This window comes from Ruditapes philippinarum, unplaced genomic scaffold, assembly GCF_026571515.1.
Source record: "Ruditapes philippinarum isolate M1 unplaced genomic scaffold, ASM2657151v2 ctg1638_1_1_1_1, whole genome shotgun sequence".
In the NCBI taxonomy this organism is placed as follows: domain Eukaryota; kingdom Metazoa; phylum Mollusca; class Bivalvia; order Venerida; family Veneridae; genus Ruditapes; species Ruditapes philippinarum.
Genome location: NW_026865446.1, coordinates 194736 through 214398, shown reverse-complemented (window position 1 = coordinate 214398; position 19663 = coordinate 194736). Strand labels below are relative to the sequence as shown.

The 19663-nt window shown below is 30.1% G+C and overlaps 2 protein-coding genes across 2 annotated transcripts; one reads left to right on the top strand and one right to left on the bottom strand.

Moving 5' to 3' along the window:
- Positions 1-2574: 2574 nt before the first annotated feature.
- Positions 2575-4271, top strand: LOC132729050 (uncharacterized). The gene is made up of 2 exons (XM_060714788.1): positions 2575-2649; positions 3706-4271. The coding sequence occupies exons 1-2, from the start codon at positions 2595-2597 to the stop codon at positions 3969-3971; spliced, it is 321 nt and encodes a 106-aa protein (XP_060570771.1). The 5' UTR covers positions 2575-2594; the 3' UTR covers positions 3972-4271.
- A 7903-nt stretch (positions 4272-12174) lies between these two features.
- LOC132729063 (uromodulin-like) lies at positions 12175-17464 on the bottom strand. The gene is made up of 4 exons (XM_060714806.1): positions 17315-17464; positions 14822-14857; positions 13215-13418; positions 12175-12902 (listed from the first exon to the last, which is right to left on the bottom strand). The coding sequence occupies exons 1-4, from the start codon at positions 17361-17363 to the stop codon at positions 12718-12720; spliced, it is 474 nt and encodes a 157-aa protein (XP_060570789.1). The 5' UTR covers positions 17364-17464; the 3' UTR covers positions 12175-12717.
- Positions 17465-19663: the final 2199 nt, after the last annotated feature.

Sequence of the window (19663 nt, the reverse complement as noted above, 5' to 3'; positions counted from 1 at the left end):
ATCGCTCTATCGCTACTTCCAAGCTTGTGCATGATTCATGATGAAGCTGTCCATTGCAACGCTAAATTCGCACACTGGGAAACGCCGCTTCAACTTTATTTTAAACACACATTTATTAACTCTACATTTCCTGTAAACTTTTAACAAATCTACAAGGTAAAGCATTCTTTAAATTCGATAGCTGGTTTACAAAATAAATGAGAAAAAAATGACAACCCATAACTTTAGTTGACACCTGATTTGAGCGACATTCACTAGCTCGGAAGTAGCGATAGAGCAATTTATCGTATACCTCCAAAAACGGTACCTCTATCGTTCACGTATCATCGTCATTTCGCAACACATTTCAGGTATGTTTTGGTACTAATGTTTGTATACCAATCCTCGGTGGTCATGTCGCTTCTTACTATACCTTATAACAGATACATAAACCTTTAACACACACCTGACTCTTTTTATGTTTTTTCAGCAGGGGGCTGTTTGTCTAGAAACCAATTTCATTTCAAATGCACAGGTGAGGACGGTATAAAGTAGGGGTTTTATTGGTCATTTTAACCCCTCTGTCCCCCAGAAGCACCCCTAGAAATATTTACTATTCATTCCTTGCAAACGCCTTAGATCGAGCGGTCAATTAAATAAAACAGTGACTGGAAAAAAATTATTAATATATATTTCCCCATTTTTTAAGACATGTGAAAGGCAAACCTTGGATATGCGGCAGTCATACCTCAACTTTATCAACTCTTGCTCTATAGCTTATATACCCGGGTAGTTATGATCTCATAAAAATGTAAAGTTTATGTTGATAGGACGGTGAATATTCCAGCACTTTGTTAGATAATGTTTTCACCATGAAAATAATTGCTATGTCATTGAAGCAATGAAGAATCAGGTATTAAGTAATTTTGACAAAGGAAGTAATTGCATTCTTAATGGTGGGGGACAGTAACATAAAGGCTTTTGCATCTGACATCTTAAGGAAAAAAAGACCTATCAATAATCTGTATTCAATTCAAACATTGACGGTTAAATAAAAATATGCATAAAATTGTCATTCGTCATTTCCACTTCAGAATGTCAGCCATTGTAACTAAAAATTCGAAACTTAATCCTTCTTTTATACAAAGGCCTGTGACACTGCATTAGATAAAAAGCCCTGCATTTTATATATCTATGCAATATTTGAATATGAATTTACTAAAAGAATAACGTTAAAAGGAAAATGACGAGTAAGTAACCTCTCAGATAAAGACGTTTTTACTGATTAAAGACGTGTAAATCAAATTATTAAATCTAATCAATGGTCGTCATATGACTTCAAATCACTTGCCCCTCACCGCTGTGAATTCAAATTCCGACAGGGACTTTGGAATTTTTCATTTGGTGAAAGCTATCCAGCTAGCTTATGGAACGTGGTGGTTCTACTCAGGTGCCTGTTCGTGTCTGAAATAAGGCATGAAAGGGTCTTCCTTAATCAGTAAAGCTGGAACGTGGCCATAAGACCTGTGTTGTTGGGACGTAAAACAAAATGAAACAAACAAACAAAACATATTTTTCTCGGCCAAGCAGTCTCCTTAAATAAGACATTTTAACAGCAAAAGCAGCAACAGAAAAAGACAATGACATCATTATCATCCTCCTCCTTCTCTTCTTCTCCTCCTCCTCATCACCCCAACCACCACCAGCATCATCAACATTAACATCAAATGACAACTGGAGCAGGTACAAAATGTACAACAACATCACAAACAAAAAGGCAACTTGAGCTGCTACAATATCAGAAAAAGGCAATATAAACAATAATAACAACAGCAGCAGCACGAACGAAAACAGAGCAAACAGAAGCAATACCAACAGCAAATGCAACAACAAACAACAGTAACAACAACATTAGACAGCAAGTAAGGTACAGCAGCAGCATCAGCGGCGAAAATAATGTTAACAATGCCCCAGTGCAAGATGTGGAGGAGTATACTTTAATTACACTTTATTTTACTCCAATCACATGAAAGACTTTAATAGAGAGCACAAACACTGAATTATAATTTCCAAACTTTTATTTTGCCAGCACTGTATAATTTTAAAGCCGAAAGAACACAATATGGATGAATTTTGAACCTAAATATTATCCATAATAACTTGAAATCCCGAGAAGCTCTGTCTCGTGACACTGAAATTTGACTTATATAGCAATGAAATAATTCCCGCAAAAACAAATATCACAAGAAAATCAAGAAACATGATTTATAACAAAATACTCCGCCGGATTATAACAAAGTACTCTGCCGCAGAACACATGTACAATAATATGTAAAGATTATGCCGAAGCATAACATTACGTAAAACAATGTAATGAGGTCACCGGAGAAAATTACACATTTTTGGAAAGCATGTCATATAATTTCGCGATCCTTGCGACACAAGAGATTGCGTGTATTTCTTTATGGAAGTTTGAAACGTTTGCAATTGTTTGAGACAGTCATGGTTATTCTTTTTGTATGCTCCGCCAGGGCCTCACTTGTTTTAGAATTGAATGATAAAATTCGCATATTAAGATCAGTTCATTACTTTTTCATTACATTTATGCAGTAGTCATGGAAAGCTACGTAGTACGTTTGCTAATTATTGTAGGCATCATTTTAGCGTTTGGTGAGTAAAGAATTATCATTGAATCTTTCTTCTTAATTTTCTTATATCAATGTGGTTGTAAAAGAAGGAAAGAAACATTTTAATTTCCTGATTTTCAATTACAAACCATTTTAAGATTGACATGCTATACTTTAGGAGACGTTTAACATTGAAACCAAATTAAAAAACAAATTATTTTATGGATTCCTATGAGGATTTGGTTTACATAATATGACTATATTTTCTGAAATTTGTATACATTTTTATACCATTTGATGTTGGTCTATTAAAATAACTTGTTGGCAAAAGTTCTGATCATTCGTTATATCTGTTTTCAAGAAAATTATTTTTAATGTGCAAACATATCTGATATTAAAAACTCAAATCTGGCTTAAATAAGACTAAAATTTTCAATTAAAACTGGCGTACATTTTGTCATTATCTTTTTTTCTCCTTTTAAATACCCTGGTTGATCAATTTAAGATTTTCTATATTATTATTATTGATAAGTTTAGTTCTTAGGCTTTGGGACCTCAGCTGAGTTCATCTAAGACATTAAGCAATACAATCATTATTTGAAAACAATCAAAGTTGCTTGCAATTTTGCAATTTTATATTTTGTTTAAAAAAAAAAGTCAGATAACAAACTGTAAGACAGACACTCAACAAAAAAACCACCAAAAAAATAGCATTTTTAAATACTTTCAGCAGATGACATACAAATATATGAAACCACTCTAAAATGTTTGTCTTAAACACAACTACAGTAAATCTTTATAGAATTATCAAAGTAAAATAAATAAATAAATAAAGCAGTATGTTAAATATTTTCTAGGTGATATTGAAATCCATTTTCTCATTTCTTTACTAAGAATTACGCTTCATGTGAATTACGTATTCTTTTCACGAAACTTACAAAATGGACAACTCTGCATGTGTGAAAATAAACTTATATATTTTATACTTCATATTATGTAAGAATTGATAAGTATCTCTCGAATGTACAAGCAAAACAAAACGCTTGCATCTTTTTAAAAGTTTATATAATAATATTTGTTTTATATATGCACTCCAAAGGAGCGCTGCCAAGTCAATCAGGAGGTGCCGATCCATTCACAACAATCGAAATAAAAGAACAGCTGGTCCAAAAACAGCGGCATCTACTGCTGGTCCAAAAGGGGAGATGGCAACGGCCAGTCCACGAGATGCATTGTCAACTGCTTTTCCGAAGAGTTTATACGCTACGTCTCCGAGTGGTTCAACAAATACAAATTGTGTTTGTAAGAATGGAAACAGTCAAGGGAGATCTGATCAACAACATGATAACAGTGTTCAGGGAATAAGCGCAAGTTACACTCTGTTAGTTACAGTCCTAACATTGAAGTGTGCAAACATGTTCATCTAAATTCCGTGTAAATGGATTTGTGATTTTGAAATACTTATTCCGGCTTTTAAATTTGTATCAATGTTTCAGTTTTTCAATGATTAAGAATGTGATCTTCAGAGGAGAAAGTATGACAGGAACGACGGATAAATAACAGTATCAAAGAGTATGAATCTGTATCTTATGATTTTTTGTTTTAAATTATAAAGTGTAAAATGATTTTATTATCATAATTGTGTGGACGGTTTTCTAAATAGATTTAATATTTAAGAATGTTATTTAATGCACATGACTACTGTAACGTAAATATAATAACATGTTATAATACAAAAGTATTGGAAAATATAAACTTGTGACTCTTTAGGAATGATTATATGCAAACTCTTACGAAAAAATACAATTTTTTATATATTTCTTTCAAACATGTTTTAGAATTAATCTTTTTGATAGATAGATAGATAGATAGATAGATAGATAGATAGATAGATAGATAGATAGATAGATAGATAGATAGATAGATAGATAGATAGATAGATAGATAGATAGATAGATAGATAGATAGATAGATAGATAGATAGATAGATAGATAGATAGATAGATAGATAGATAGATAGATAGATAGATAGATAGATAGATAGATAGATAGATAGATAGATAGATAGATAGATAGATAGATAGATAGATAGATAGATAGATAGATAGATAGATAGATAGATAGATAGATAGATAGATAGATAGATAGATAGATAGATAGATAGATAGATAGATAGATAGATAGATAGATAGATAGATAGATAGATAGATAGATAGATAGATAGATAGATAGATAGATAGATAGATAGATAGATAGATAGATAGATAGATAGATAGATAGATAGATAGATAGATAGATAGATAGATAGATAGATAGATAGATAGATAGATAGATAGATAGATAGATAGATAGATAGATAGATAGATAGATAGATAGATAGATAGATAGATAGATAGATAGATAGATAGATAGATAGATAGATAGATAGATAGATAGATAGATAGATAGATAGATAGATAGATAGATAGATAGATAGATAGATAGATAGATAGATAGATAGATAGATAGATAGATAGATAGATAGATAGATAGATAGATAGATAGATAGATAGATAGATAGATAGATAGATAGATAGATAGATTTATTTCGACACAAAGGTAAACATGTTACATGATAAACAAACACAATATAGATTGAAACAATTACAAAAAAAAAAATTATTTTAGTACTATGATTGAGTTAACCACAAGGCTTTTTCAATTTTAGAATTACACACGTCAAATGCTGGATGTTATACTTTTATAAGCTCATTAATAATTATTAATCAATCATGTATTTGCATTTCAAATTGCAAAATAACATCAAATCAATTTGATATATACTATTACTTTGTTTGTTTTATATAAAGGCTAATTATAATATGTCAGTTTCAATGTTCCCGGGACTTGCTGGACTTTTAACATCTGGCCGATCTTGAGTAAAAATGTGATCAGATGTGCACACATTTGTCAGTTAAATTTTAGTATTAGAGTTTTAGACTATTAAGCACGTGTATTCATAAATTATATATACTAGAAATAGTGATACTGTGTATGATACGGGTTATATCTCATTGATTGAAATCAGTATTGTATTGTTAAACATGAATAATAAATCTGAAATTTATTGTTCAAAATTGTTTTTATGAATTAAAACATAACCACTGCAAATTGTAAACTAAACATATAATAATTTTCACGTTTTAAAAAATATATATCAACTAAAGTTTCATCGAGCTAAAATGAGATAACGTATAGTTTGCCAACTTTATAGAATAAGATAAAAAAGACAATAAATAAATAAATAAATAGATAAGTAAATAAATAAAATAATAAAGACTGGAAAAGGGTGAACCCTCAAAAGTAATGAAGGCATGAATTTCACATTAAAATTTCAGACAAGTTATTGCTAAGTCCGTTCATGTGAGAAGATGTGCACATCTATAACTCCCCAAAGCAACGGGTTAAGCTGTATTCAAGGGAAATGAAAAGGGCTATGATAACAATGAAAGAGCGTTGCAATTGCATTAAGATTTAACTGAATCGATTAATATATACCTGGAAATAAGTAAAGCACACCCGACATTTTGCCTCTTTATTGTCATGACCATAACTGAAATTTTTATTTTTTATTTGGGCAATGGAACGAACCACCTGTAGTCTACCTGCAACAACGGGAACAAGCACCAAGAATGGCAAAATTTACCTCAAAATCGCATAAGATGCCATACTGGTAGTATGATGAGAAGCGTTGAGGCTATTATCCGGGCACGTGACGGTTACACACGTTATGAAAACTATGGCTGAATAATGTCATTTTAGGTTACGTAATCGTAAACATTTACTAAAAATATCCACCCGCAAATGTTTTGTAAACGCTCCAACAACATACATACAACATAAACACTTACATATTTGATAAAAACCGGCACATATGCCTTTAAATTTAAAATTTCATCATGTTGCGTAAATGTTGAATTCTGTTCCAGGCGGTGTTAAAGGGTGTAGACAATCGTTTACACTCTGAAATATAGTTTATAAACAGGCTCAATCAAATCTAACTTGAAACATTTTTGTTTTTCCGTTTTGGACTTTGTTTAGAATTCTTTTTTCTGTATTTTACCGAATATGATCTGAGGATTTAGACAAATACTTTTTTTTATAATTTGAAGAAATAACAACCGTGTATATTATCCTTATCACTATTGTTGTCCCTATCACACAGCCTTCTAGCGCGTTGTTGCTTTGATCAAGCAGGTAAGTTAATTGAATTTTGATTGGTTGAAATTCTCTTTATAATACCGGTATAAGCTTCATCTTCTCCAAATCCCTCCTGCGTACACAAGGCAAGTCAAGGTCAAGTCACCTTAAATACCAGAGACGATTGGTTGACTTGTCGTTACTAACTCGGGAGGGTGGCGCAAACAAGAGCCGGTTTTCTTATGATGCCGTTTGAAACATGGTGCCATTGAAGTATTGTCGTCTCTACTCACCACCAACGAACTAAAAACAGGTCAAGGAAGATTTAGCTTGAAAAGTCGATGCTGATGTACCAGCAAGTGAGCAGATAATCTAGCACATATGGTTAATTTCGTCGACCAGTATAAATAATAAACTTATCTTCACAATTACCCTTCACGGCAATTTATTCAATTAGCGTCATAAGTGACCCGATCGACTCTATTTACTCTATTAACAAATAGTTTGTATGCTAAGTAACCAAATGGCTGGCATTTGATTTTATACTAATAAAACAATTACAATATTAAATATTTTATAAGATATTTTGATAAAATTAAATGCTTAATATTTAATTTATTTTTTAGTTGCAATTGTTTTGTAACTTGTTTTCTAAAATAACTTTCTTTATACAAGCAATCAATTAAAAATGTATTATGAATCAACCCTAGCCATGAATATCAATAAAACCATACACTTCAAGTTTCCCTGTTTATTTTAACAACGATATAAATCTCTATTTATCATGGACACGTACTGTTTCATTGACCATTAATCCATCGTCTTACTGCATAGATAAATCTATTCATTCACTAAAATATGACATCTTAAACCTTTTATTATATATGAACATTTCTCTTTATCACTGGATTAAGTAAGTAAAGGACATACACAATAATATAATATTTGCAAATATTGTTAGATTATCATGTGCATTAATAATGTGGCCAGCATAAATAATATTGCCCGTCAACAGGGTGGAATAATATATACTTTTATGAGATTGGTTGTTGAAGCATGAAACAATGTAACGATATGTGTTTCATACAATAATATATGTATCATATGGCGATAACGAAATCGTAAAGTGGTAAAGCTATCATATAAAATGTAAATATATTTATTTCACAATAAGCTTGTAGCTTTCAACTTAATCGAACTATATAATATTCTGTATACACTTATGCATGAATTCTGTATAACAGTAAAATAAATTAAATAAATATATAAATATATAAATAAAAATCAAACAAACAATCAATCAATCATCAATCAGTCAATGAATGAATCAATCAATCAATTATTTAATCAATCATCAATCAATCAATCAATCAATCAATCAATAAAAAACAAAAACGAAACACATTCCTGAAAATTAATCTTATAACGAGAATATCTCAACATTGACTGGACAGGAGACCACACCCTGGTTGTAAAAGAATCCCATTGAGGTCCAAAAGTCTTTTTCACAACACGTATCGAGCCAATCGCATACTATTTGTCCTTTTCTGTCAAACTTAAAGACCTCGAATACAATGGCTAGTAAAAGCAGAATAGAATACGGTTTTTCTTACTATAACCTACGCTAAGATACTAAACATATTATGACATGGTATTTTAATGCTGGATGTTTATTCAAAAATACTGCTTATACTCGTATTAAGTAAATTATAGAAGTAAAACAGAACATTATTTATATTATACAGAAACTGAAAGTACAAAATGCCTATCTGTCGCAATGAATAAGTGATTATAATTGTCTGGCATATTTTCAATCTAATTTACCTTAATACAATTTATTTTTAATGTCAAATATATAAATTGGTTATACATAATCAAAGATTACATCCCCTGTTTTTGTTTACATATAAAACCACGTGGTAGAAATACTTTTTATTCGTATTAAATCCGAGGTTATTATGAATAATATCCGCGAGGTTTCCCTTGTGATCGAGCGTATGATCTGAGTTTTTGCACACAAGCTTCATATATAACGCAAAGAATATTTTCAGTCTTTCCATATCAACAAACCCTTAGCGGAGTCTGTCTCGATGATAACAGAAGTATGTTATCTTTGACATGGCCTTTGATTTGAGACAGCGTTTAAGAAATAAAACAAAACCTTTGTAAGCACTTTTGACATCTTTGATCCCTCTAGATAAAAGCAGTGACTGTAATTATATATGCTGCAACATTTAAAGAAGATACGTCTAAGTAATGTTTTATGTGCTGTCTCGTAGCATGTCGGTGGTTCTACTCAGCCACCGTTGGTATATGAAATAGTTAGAAAGGGCACCCGAGGTCTTTCTCTGTCATCAAAGCTGGAAAGTCGCCATATAACTATACAGTGTTAATACAATGTAAAAAATCAACCAATGAATAATGAATTATCCTCGACAGGGCCTCAAATTAGTAACCAACAATTTAAATATACATATGTTTAAATATCTAATAGATTAGAATGTATGATACATGTTATATTGGGGAGTTACATAATGTATTTCGCAACCGTTTTAGGCCTTATTTTTGTGTTTGGTAGGGAAATATTCTTTTTCTATTATTTTAGGTTGATTATGAATTTATAATCTTATAGTTCTTGTAATTGCTATTTAGTGTTTGATAAAATGCATTTTCATGTAGCATTATAATTAAATATAGATAGGTCTACAATCGGTAAGTATTTCAAATATTGAGGTAAGCACTAGAAATGTATCTTATTGATATTCTTATGATAAAAATCTTTAAAATTGTTGATAATTTTTTTAATGATTCAGTATGAACATTCAAATATCATGAATAGTATCTTGAAAACGTTATTAATTAGTATATAGAGGATATTGAGTATATGTTTAATACTGAATTTGTTGAACGAGTTGAATAATATTATTTTATTCAACGAGTTCAATAAATTCAGTAATACACTTACACGGATTTAAACTCCATTTATTACACAAAAAAAAATCATTAAAAAATTACCTTATTTTGAGTTTTAATATCAGCTGACCTAGATTATCTGATAAAGAAACCTACTATCTTGTCCTTTGATGTACTGCTATGACATTTGGACGATTTGCACAATTTTAGATGTAAAATTGAACTTTGATATCAGCTGAAAACTGACCATTTAACTTAATGAAAATTATTCATATTTGGACAGTACAATAAATGTAACTAGACCTGCCTAGTTAAATTTTAAAAAGGGAATTTCTTTCCTTATTTGTTTTATATATTTGTTCAAACGTTTTATTAATCTTCTATTAGTCTATTACTTTTAGAAAAAGTAAAAAAAAACAAACGAAATTTGCGATGGCTCTGATTTAATAAAGAGAAAAGAAAATAATGTACAAAGTGTTTAATGCTAATGTAGTTACTCGATTCAGGAATTGAAACTGGAGTTGTCTGCAATTTACATGTAATTTTGCTGTTTTTCATGCTTCCGAGAGATCACTTTTTCTAGATATTTCTACACTTATATTTTTATTGCTAGGTTAAGCAAAATTACTTGAATATAAAATTGTATGGATACTTTCAAACAAATTACTGAAGTTAATTGATTTAATTGAATAATATGTCATGTTTTAAATCACAAGGAGTCAAGCCAACTCGTTCGGGGGAAGGTGGAGGAGTAAGTGTCACGCCAGTCACCTATCCTAGTGCCTTGACACCTGTGAGTGCACAATTGACCAGTCGTACACCGGCCAGAGCAGTTAGCGTTCGTATAAGTACAAACCCATCAGTGGTGAGTCAAACAGTGTCAAACGCGGCAAGATGCGTGTGCGTGACCGAAAATAGTGCGGGAAAAACTTATCAGCAACATGGCAATGGATTTAAAAAATACAGTGTTAGTTTGGAACTGATTGGTACATGTATAGCTTTGCAATTAGTTAAGATTGTACAATAATTGAGTTTCAAACGCACTGTTAGTCGTACAAATATTATGTACTTTATACGTTGTCTCTTTTGTAAGAAAACTTGATAGACAATATAAATGTGTGTAAATTATTTATCGGAGTTCACTTTTTCAATATTAATACATACAATTTATCTGTTAATGACAGCAAGACCAAAATCAAGCATGTGATAATAAAAGAAATTCAAAACAGTATGTCTTTCTTAATTTGAGTATTTTCATTGTTTTTACTAAGTGATATAAATATTAAAACACAGTTATTTATCCTGGACAAACCTAGATTGAAGCGATGTTTATCACAAAAAAGTATAATTTATTTTCCTGTCTTTAAGCAAGCTAAGTCAACATTTTATGTGAAACTTTGCGACTTTCGATTTGACATCATTTTTCTAATGGAGGATGTACTCATTTCACTATTTGAGGGATAACACAAAATATGACAATTAAATTCTTGATTACCATCATATGAATACGTCTTCTGGTGTTTCTGGACCATGGTCTTGTTAAAATTGATATGGTGCGATAAATTGCATTTCGTAGCGTTTTCAATCTTGATGTGTTTGACAAACTTAAATGTTGGAAGTTTGACCATTTTATAGTAAAATGTTCAGACATAAATACTTAAATATCAATTAAAAACAATAATATTCACAAATGAAAATATTGTTCTTGTAAGAGATTCGGTCTGTTTACCTTTAAACTTTCCTCGTAAAAGATATTTATTTATTCATAAACTTGAAATGAATTTGACTTCAAACAATCTCGTTGTTTGTGCCAAAATGTTCCGAAAACGCGGAGGTTGCACGCGCAAAACCTTTGCTTTACCTTATAATAGCATTTATTAAGTGAGGCGCCATTTAGTAAACATTTAAACAAACAACTGACTCTGAGGCTATTAGGCCACGTGGCAGTTGCACACGTTAATAAAAATTTGGCTACATAATGTCATTTTAGTTTACGTGATGGTCAGCATTTAACAAAAAACATCCACCAGTTAATGTATTGTCAACGCTCCAACACTATACTTATAAACACTTACATATTTTGGTAAAAACAACACATTTTATTATGCTTCAGTAATTTGGTTAAGAATTAACTAAACTCATAAATTTACTGATTTATGATTAACTAATTGGTATCGCTACTGATTACTTTACTATTTCTTAGCTCAATAAAGTCGTCACATCATGACAGTGCTTTCAATAAAAAAACAGGGTGCGCTTAACCTATTTCCAGGTGTATATTTTGAGAGTCGAGATGTAGTAGATGTATACACAAATAATTGATTAGCGTGTAGCGTGATAATTTACAACCGTTGGTACATACAAAATGTTCCAATAAGATCAGACAGTAGAAATGAAACCTGAACGTATATATATTTACAATAGCCAACGGAAAACTGAATGAAGTAAAATGTGTTCAAATTAACAAACAAGTGAAGAAATTTGAAAATCTTTATATTAATCAAAGTAAGAATATTTACAATTTCTTCTGTTAAGATGTTTATGTATTTATCAATTTTCTTTTTTCCTTATACTTAATAAATTCTGTCAGAATATTAATATCTATAATTATTTTATCAATCCTATTATTTATAACTAAAAGATATACTTTTCTCAAATTTGATATCAGAAAATATTGATAATTGCTACACAGTCTCTTTGTTAATAAATAAACATGTTTTGGCTTCACACAAAGTAGATATGTTCAAAATACTACACACTACCGGTATATTTTTGGTCACAATATTGTGTCAATAAAAATTGTAAGTTTTTTAAGACACTACTTTGCCAACTTTATTTGAACAGTTAATGGGAACGCAGGGAACGCAGCTTCCAATACATAGTTTATTCATTCTTTTATGCAATTAAATATATGCGGCCATGAATACAGATAACAAATGACGTAATATTTTCAGTTCATTGTATTTAGAACCAATTAAGTTTTTATGTACTTTTCTTTAAGTATATTTATTCCTTTATGCTAATATTGTACTCTATCAAAACAATATCTCTGGCGACAACTTGATGGTAAATCGACGAAACAGTAGGCCATGAACTGTCCACAGTTGATAGCGGACAGTCTGTAGGTACGAAGACAACAGGTGTCAAAGTCTCTTAGGCAAGAGGTCCTGTTTACCAATCCTTCTTCTTGCCTTGGGTTCTGACCTGGGTAAATTAAAGTTAAAACAGTTAAGATTTGAAAATTTGTTTTATTTAATTTATTTGAGTTAATGTAAAAAAGAGATTAGAAGACGCATTAGCGTATTTTCCGTTTTGTTTTATCAGACGTGCAAATAACAACTTCTTGAATTTCAACCTGGTTATAAACATTTATGTCATAAAGAGGGCAAAACTGGAAAATGATTAAAATCAAATTTCAATGTAGCATGTTAGTAACAGTCACCAAAGAATAAATAATTATCTTCTTTGTCTACTTTTTATTATTAATAAATTAAAGGTATTTATGTTTATACTAACCATTCATCCAAATGGGGTACTTTGTTCCGCACATGTACATTGACGGACATTGTGAGGTCATGGGGCTGTCACTTTTGTACCATTTATTTGTGTCAATCGCATACACGTCACAATACTTCCAGTGAGATAATGTGTTTGTGTAAAGAATTGATGGATCTCTAGATTGTAAGTCCGGTATTTCAATCAAATTATTGTTACACAAATCTGAAATTAACATGTTTTTTCTTCTTATTTGAGGTAAATGTAATTACATGCTATGTAAGTGATGAAATGTTTCATCAGGAACAAAAATATACTGTGGATTTAACAATACAGACACAGATTAAAGCAAAAATATAAATACTAATTATAATAATAATGATTTGATAATGATGATGATAATGATGATACTCTTAATTATAAACGCTATGTAAATACACATAATATTAACAGTAATTAAAATAATCTATATATGAGCCTCGCACTGACAAAACATATAAAACATAATGCGTTTGCGACCAGCATGGATTCAAACAAGCCTGCACATTCGCGCAGGCTGATCTGGATCCATGCTGATCGAAAATGAATTGTGTTGGCTCATATGGTACAGCATTTTTAAGGTAATCTACATAAAATAGAAAAGACAGTACATGTGCCTTACATAATATTTCAAGGAACTGTTACGGCATACAAAAAGACAACTTTACGACCCTGTTAATGATAATGTAAGATAAATATACGTAGCGATACTTTATTACACAACATTCTCCATTAGCCATTTCATAACTAACAAAAATAATTGAATTGCTTTAACATAACGAGACCACCATAACGGTTTTATAACAAGACACGTGTAAAAAATCAATAAAAGCGTAAATGCATTCATTAAAAACTTTTTCCTCATCACCTTTTAAAACATGTTGATACTTTGTCATTGAAAGGTTTTCCAGAAACTTTTAATAACGTACATTATACCAGTTTATTACATGCTTTTCGGTGGTTTATAGAAATATATCAGTGATTTAAAACTGGTTATTTCACTGTCTGAAACAGTGAAATTACCACTTTGATAATTTCACTGTTTTGAATTTATGCCCCTTACGTTGTTTCAGTGAAGTACCTGCGTGCACAGAACTGGGTACCAACTTAATGACGTGACGTCATAAATGACGACACGTTGTATTATTTTTTGGCGCGCTTTTCATTCAGTATTAGGTTTAACGTCTTTTTTAAAACGTTTCTTTGAATATGATAAAAAGAAAATTTGTTTAGTTTAATGTAAGATCGAAATATATTTTACCTTGTGAACATCAAAAATTCATATTTCACTCGTGGCTGCGCCACTCGTGAAATATACCTTTTGGTGCTCACTCGGTGAAATATATTCCGATCTTACACTGAACTAAACAAATATCCTCTATATCAATTTAATTAATTGATTTCTTTACCCGTATTTTTATTTGAATCAATAACGAACACAACATGTTCGATGCATTACTATATAGATTGATATGATTGAATTATTTTACATTTTATGTAAAAAAAGCGTAAAGTTTATATTCATTAATTAACAGCCTGAGGTAGCTTAAACACCTGACCAATAATTCTTACAGAGAATCAAAACTTACCTGAAGGTGGATTGTAACAGCTCGATGCCAGGTAGCCTGAAATTAAACAATAATAATTTTTTTCATTCGGTAACTTCAAACAATATAACTACATAGATGTGAAGTATGGATAGGTCGTTTCTTTTAACGTGATTTGGTCTACAATGGACCCTTTTTCCGCAAGTATTTCAATCTTGATTGAAACAAAAGAAATGTATAATTTGGATATTGCATAGAATATTTTTACATCACACTTAGAAACAATATTTATGCCCTACCCTATTCTTACACGGTTTGTTGCCACGTATGGTTTTTAATACTATCAGCATATTAATGGTATAACAGACATTCCATTAAGGCTTAAATTACTTCAAGCTGATTGTATAAAATTTTAACTCAGCCAGGCCTAAGAATGAATTAAATTATATACTGTTAAACGAGAGTAATACAATCCATCATAGGAATGCTGTTATGTTTATTCTGACTTTGTAAAAAAACAAACGTACCTGTAAAATGCACGAGGATCGATTCGATAAATAGCTGAAGAAACGTTTTAATTGACGGAAAAACATATGAATCTAACATTTGTGACGTTGACCACGAGATATACAAGGTTTAAGACACATAAAATCATTCCTTGGGAATGGATTCCTTTGAAAATGACTTGTTTTTTCAATAGAACTCATGGTTTTTAACAATCAGTATTATTTATTTCAGACATTATTTGCTTTGGCCTGATAATATGAGTTACTTACAGCATAATAGTCAGTCTTCATTGCTAGTAACACTAGCGGTTGTACAAAATTATTAGTATGACCGCTAGGCGTCTCTATTGTCTCAAACAAACTGAGCCTGCAACATTTTCAATTTTGCCTTATGGGCTTTCTTTAGCGATTCTTATTTTTTCTATTTCGTAATTATTAACTTGCATAATAATTCGAAGTTTTTTTTTTTTTTTTTTTTTTTTTTTTTTTTTTTTAAAAGCTTTTCATGATTTTCTTTATGAAAGGCCTTATTTGTTGTTTTTATGTTGTGATTGTAAAAAAGCTATATATTACATTTCAGAATAGGATAAAATATTCAAAAATCAATTTCAATGTAACATTGAATAATGCTTAATAAATAGAGGATATTCAAGTTTTTTCTATAAATACATTATTTATTTTCATCGAGTGGTATGAAAATAAATATTTCATGAGTGGCGGTAGCCACGAGTGAAATATGGTAATTTTCATGCCACAAGATGAAAATAAATCATGTATTTATAGAAAAAACTTGAATTTTCTGTTTATTATATATATATTTTTCTTTTTTGCGATAAAATTTGAAATACTTTCCCTTAAATTTTGTGTACTGGCAGAATTTAAAAGAAAGTAGTTCGGCAAGACACCAGTGAAAATACGGAAAATATGTTTCACTGCAGTGAAAAATAAATTTTTACAGTGAAAATACGGAAAATGAAAATACGCATTTTATTTCATCAATATTTCTCAATATTTCATTTATAAGTATATAATAAAAAATTTGATTTTTTTCCCTAAATCATTAAATTTCTAAATCTATATATATCTTTTAAAATATTTCTTGTGATAGTACCACAGTCTGATGTCTATCATAGTGCAAATACCGTATAAACACTTATTATCCTTTTTTCAAACATAGAACTCATTGATTATGCGTTTGACCTTAGTTGACCCTTTTTGAAATTGTAACATAGAGCTACATCAAGTTAGACCAGTTTTGCTGACAATTTATCATGGAAATTCCGTGATTTATAAATGGAAAGCTGATCCAACTCAGATCATTTCAAATATATTTTTATTAAGTGATATTGATTTATAAAACTCCTTCTTAATATAATTTAACTTTTAAGAATAAAGAGATCTAAAAATAGTAACATAAAAATCAAATTCATAGAATTTGTAAAGTTTTTATAGCCTCTGCAACATAGGGCTAAGTCAAGTTAGACCAGTTTTGCTGACAATTTATCATGGAAATTTTGTGATTTATAAATGGAAAACTGATCCAACTAAGATCATTTCAAATATTTGTTTGTATTAAGTTAAATTTATTCGCAAAACTCCTTTGATATATATTTTTTAAAACTTTTTTAAATGAAGAGATCTAAAAGCAATAACAAAAATATCAATTTTATATAGAATTTTTAAATTTTATAGCCTTCTTTAATTTTACAAAAATCAAGTTAGGCCAGTGTTGCGTTCAGCCGTCGGTATATGTAAAGGAAATTATCTCTCAAAAGTACTTCGACCTCGCTTTTGAGAATGTATGAAATGTCAACTTTTTAATTAATGCATGTTTATTTCTAAAAATTAATTTTGATAATTCAAAGGCTGTCTTGAAAGTTATCTATGTTACGTAGTAATTAAATGACTAATTAAAGTAATAAGTTTTCTTATCATCATGACTTTGATTAAATAAAACAAAAACAAGAAAAAAAAATCAAAAAAAAAGAAAGAAAAAAAAAACATTCAGAACAAAAAAATACACACATACCCGGCAGAAATCCTAATAAACACCATATCATTGCGAAAAAGAAATACATTTCTCAGTTTCTCAGTACACTGTTTATGCCTATGTCTACGAAATTGTATTTCGTTTGCAAAACAAAATCAACATATGTAACATTGTAAACGTTGCTTTACAAATATAACCAATATGCAGTCGAATGACATTTGAACTGAGATAAAAAACAATAATAATCAAAACTCATTTAAGGCCGATTATGTCCGCGACATGCTATCCTTTTCATATTTCTTTTTCTAATTTTTTTTTATTTAATTTTCGGTATCTTATTATAGTTTTTAAAATAAATAAATATTGGCCATATAATATAACTCATGTTTTAGTAAATATTTTATGGTTTGTGGAGCTATAAATGGCATACATGTGTAGTAAAATTTGTCAAAAAGAATATAAAAAACAAAAAAGCACACGCGCAAGCACATACACGCACGCATGTTCAAATACATACATACATACATACATACATACATACATACATACATACACGCACGCAGACACACACATGTATGCGCGCACATATTTCACTCACACACACGTGCGAGCGCACCAACGCACACACACTCGCATACGCGCACGCACAAACTAAGCAAAAACACAATAGCAAACGAGAGCACCAATAACGGTCATCCTAACTTATGTACCGAAAAACGCATCTAGCGCATCCAGCAGATTTTGTACAGTGAACTTTTCTGGTGCTTTAAAGATTACTTTTCTAGTGCTTTAAGTAAATTTTGTTAATTCTGTCAATGTTCTGTTTACATCTTATTCGTTTTTTTTGTGTAACATATTGACACTTATGGTTGATTAATTGTACATGTTTTAATTATCTTATTTGATTAAATTTTTTTTTGTTTTTATTACAAATTTCAGTTCATAATTGTATGTCAATATAGTATACATTTCTACGGAATGTTGTTTAATAAAATTTGAAAGTTTATCTACATATACATTTCTGGCAGTGAAACAAAATGCAAGCTGACGGATGTTGTTTACTGCGATTATGGTATTTCAATATTTAAGAAAAGTTCGTCAAATTAGAAGTTAAAATGACAATTAGATATAAACCATTTTCATTGTTATGATAAATGTTTGTCAAAATAACATAATTTGAATATGTAAACGGGCTTACGATCGGTTATAGGGTGTATCATAAGTTTGTTATACTAAATGTGATTGGCTACTTTGGTATGTCATTTAGCTGTTAGAAGCACGTGTAAAATCATTTTAAAAATTATTGCCGGTGGAATTTTGTTTTGGTTTATGGTAGGAGCTGTTATTATTAGCAGTCAATGTCATGTTGTGTTAAATAGTTTTATTTTTGATTCGTAAAAATCAAGTAAACAAGTTTTTTTTATATTTGTATTTAATTTTAACAGTTGGAGTCTCTCGTAGTGCTGCCCTTAAATGATTTAATTTATTTGTCAGTGTTAAGCACAGTATATAAATAAATTCACTATTCGATCGCTCCGTTTTGTTTGTTACTTACTTTTATAACGTAAGAGTTATCATATTAGGTAAAAATGAATTGACTAAAGAAATTAAATGTTTCGGTTTTTTTTTTGTTTCGTACCGGCGTCGATGTGTTTTGCTGAACATGTTTAAAATCATAAAATTGTACGGAACTTAAAACAAATTTGGCGAATCATCTCTATTTATCCAATTCTTTCACAGTAAAGTTAAAACATTACAACATTCTAAAATATTTTAGTGTACAACAAAACAAAAGCAACATCAAAAAACATGAAAAAACTGGTTTGACTCAAAACTTTTCCCCAGCGAGTCATTGACTGGTAAGATTCCGTCCCCTTTTTCGTTAAATCGGGGTTAAAGCGTATCTTGTTCATTATAATTGTTTCCGTATTTACATATTTTACATTTAGTAATTTGACTGCCAATATATACATATGCAATCCCATGAAAAACAAGAAATAGGCAAAAAATACAAAAAGTTGAAAACAAAACATGGAAGAAGTTCTAGACTTGAATATGATATAATAATTATAATTCAATTTCCAAGTCTGCAGAATAGCTCTTAACGAATAAATATTTCATTCTTTATAAAGGAAAAAACATAACTTTTATAACGTTTGAATAATGCTTTAAGAGCAAGTTAAAATGTCCTTGACGTTTTTAACCTTGTCATGTCATGAATGTTTCCGTTTATTCTAGCACTAGTTTGTACTTTACTATCGAGTGCTTCAGAAAAAAAAGTAATGTAAAGTGTAGATATAAAATAGATTTGAACAAGGTAGATACAAAGCTAATAGACAAGCACATGTGCAACGGAAGTAGATAAACTGAAATGCATCGTTTCATTGC

What these genes read in the sequence shown, in the direction of transcription:
- LOC132729050 (XM_060714788.1), top strand. Translation starts at nt 2,595, where the DNA reads ATGGAAAGCTACGTAGTACGTTTGCTAATTATTGTAGGCATCATTTTA. An exon ending in AGGCATCATTTTAGCGTTTG is followed by an intron (nt 2,650 to 3,705) that starts GTGAGTAAAGAA and finishes TGCACTCCAAAG; the next exon opens with GAGCGCTGCCAAGTCAATCA.
- LOC132729063 (XM_060714806.1), bottom strand. Translation starts at nt 17,363, where the DNA reads ATGTATTTCTTTTTCGCAATGATATGGTGTTTATTAGGATTTCTGCCG. An exon ending in TTTATTAGGATTTCTGCCGG is followed by an intron (nt 14,858 to 17,314) that starts GTATGTGTGTAT and finishes GTTTAATTTCAG; the next exon opens with GCTACCTGGCATCGAGCTGT. An exon ending in CTGTTACAATCCACCTTCAG is followed by an intron (nt 13,419 to 14,821) that starts GTAAGTTTTGAT and finishes TGTTAATTTCAG; the next exon opens with ATTTGTGTAACAATAATTTG.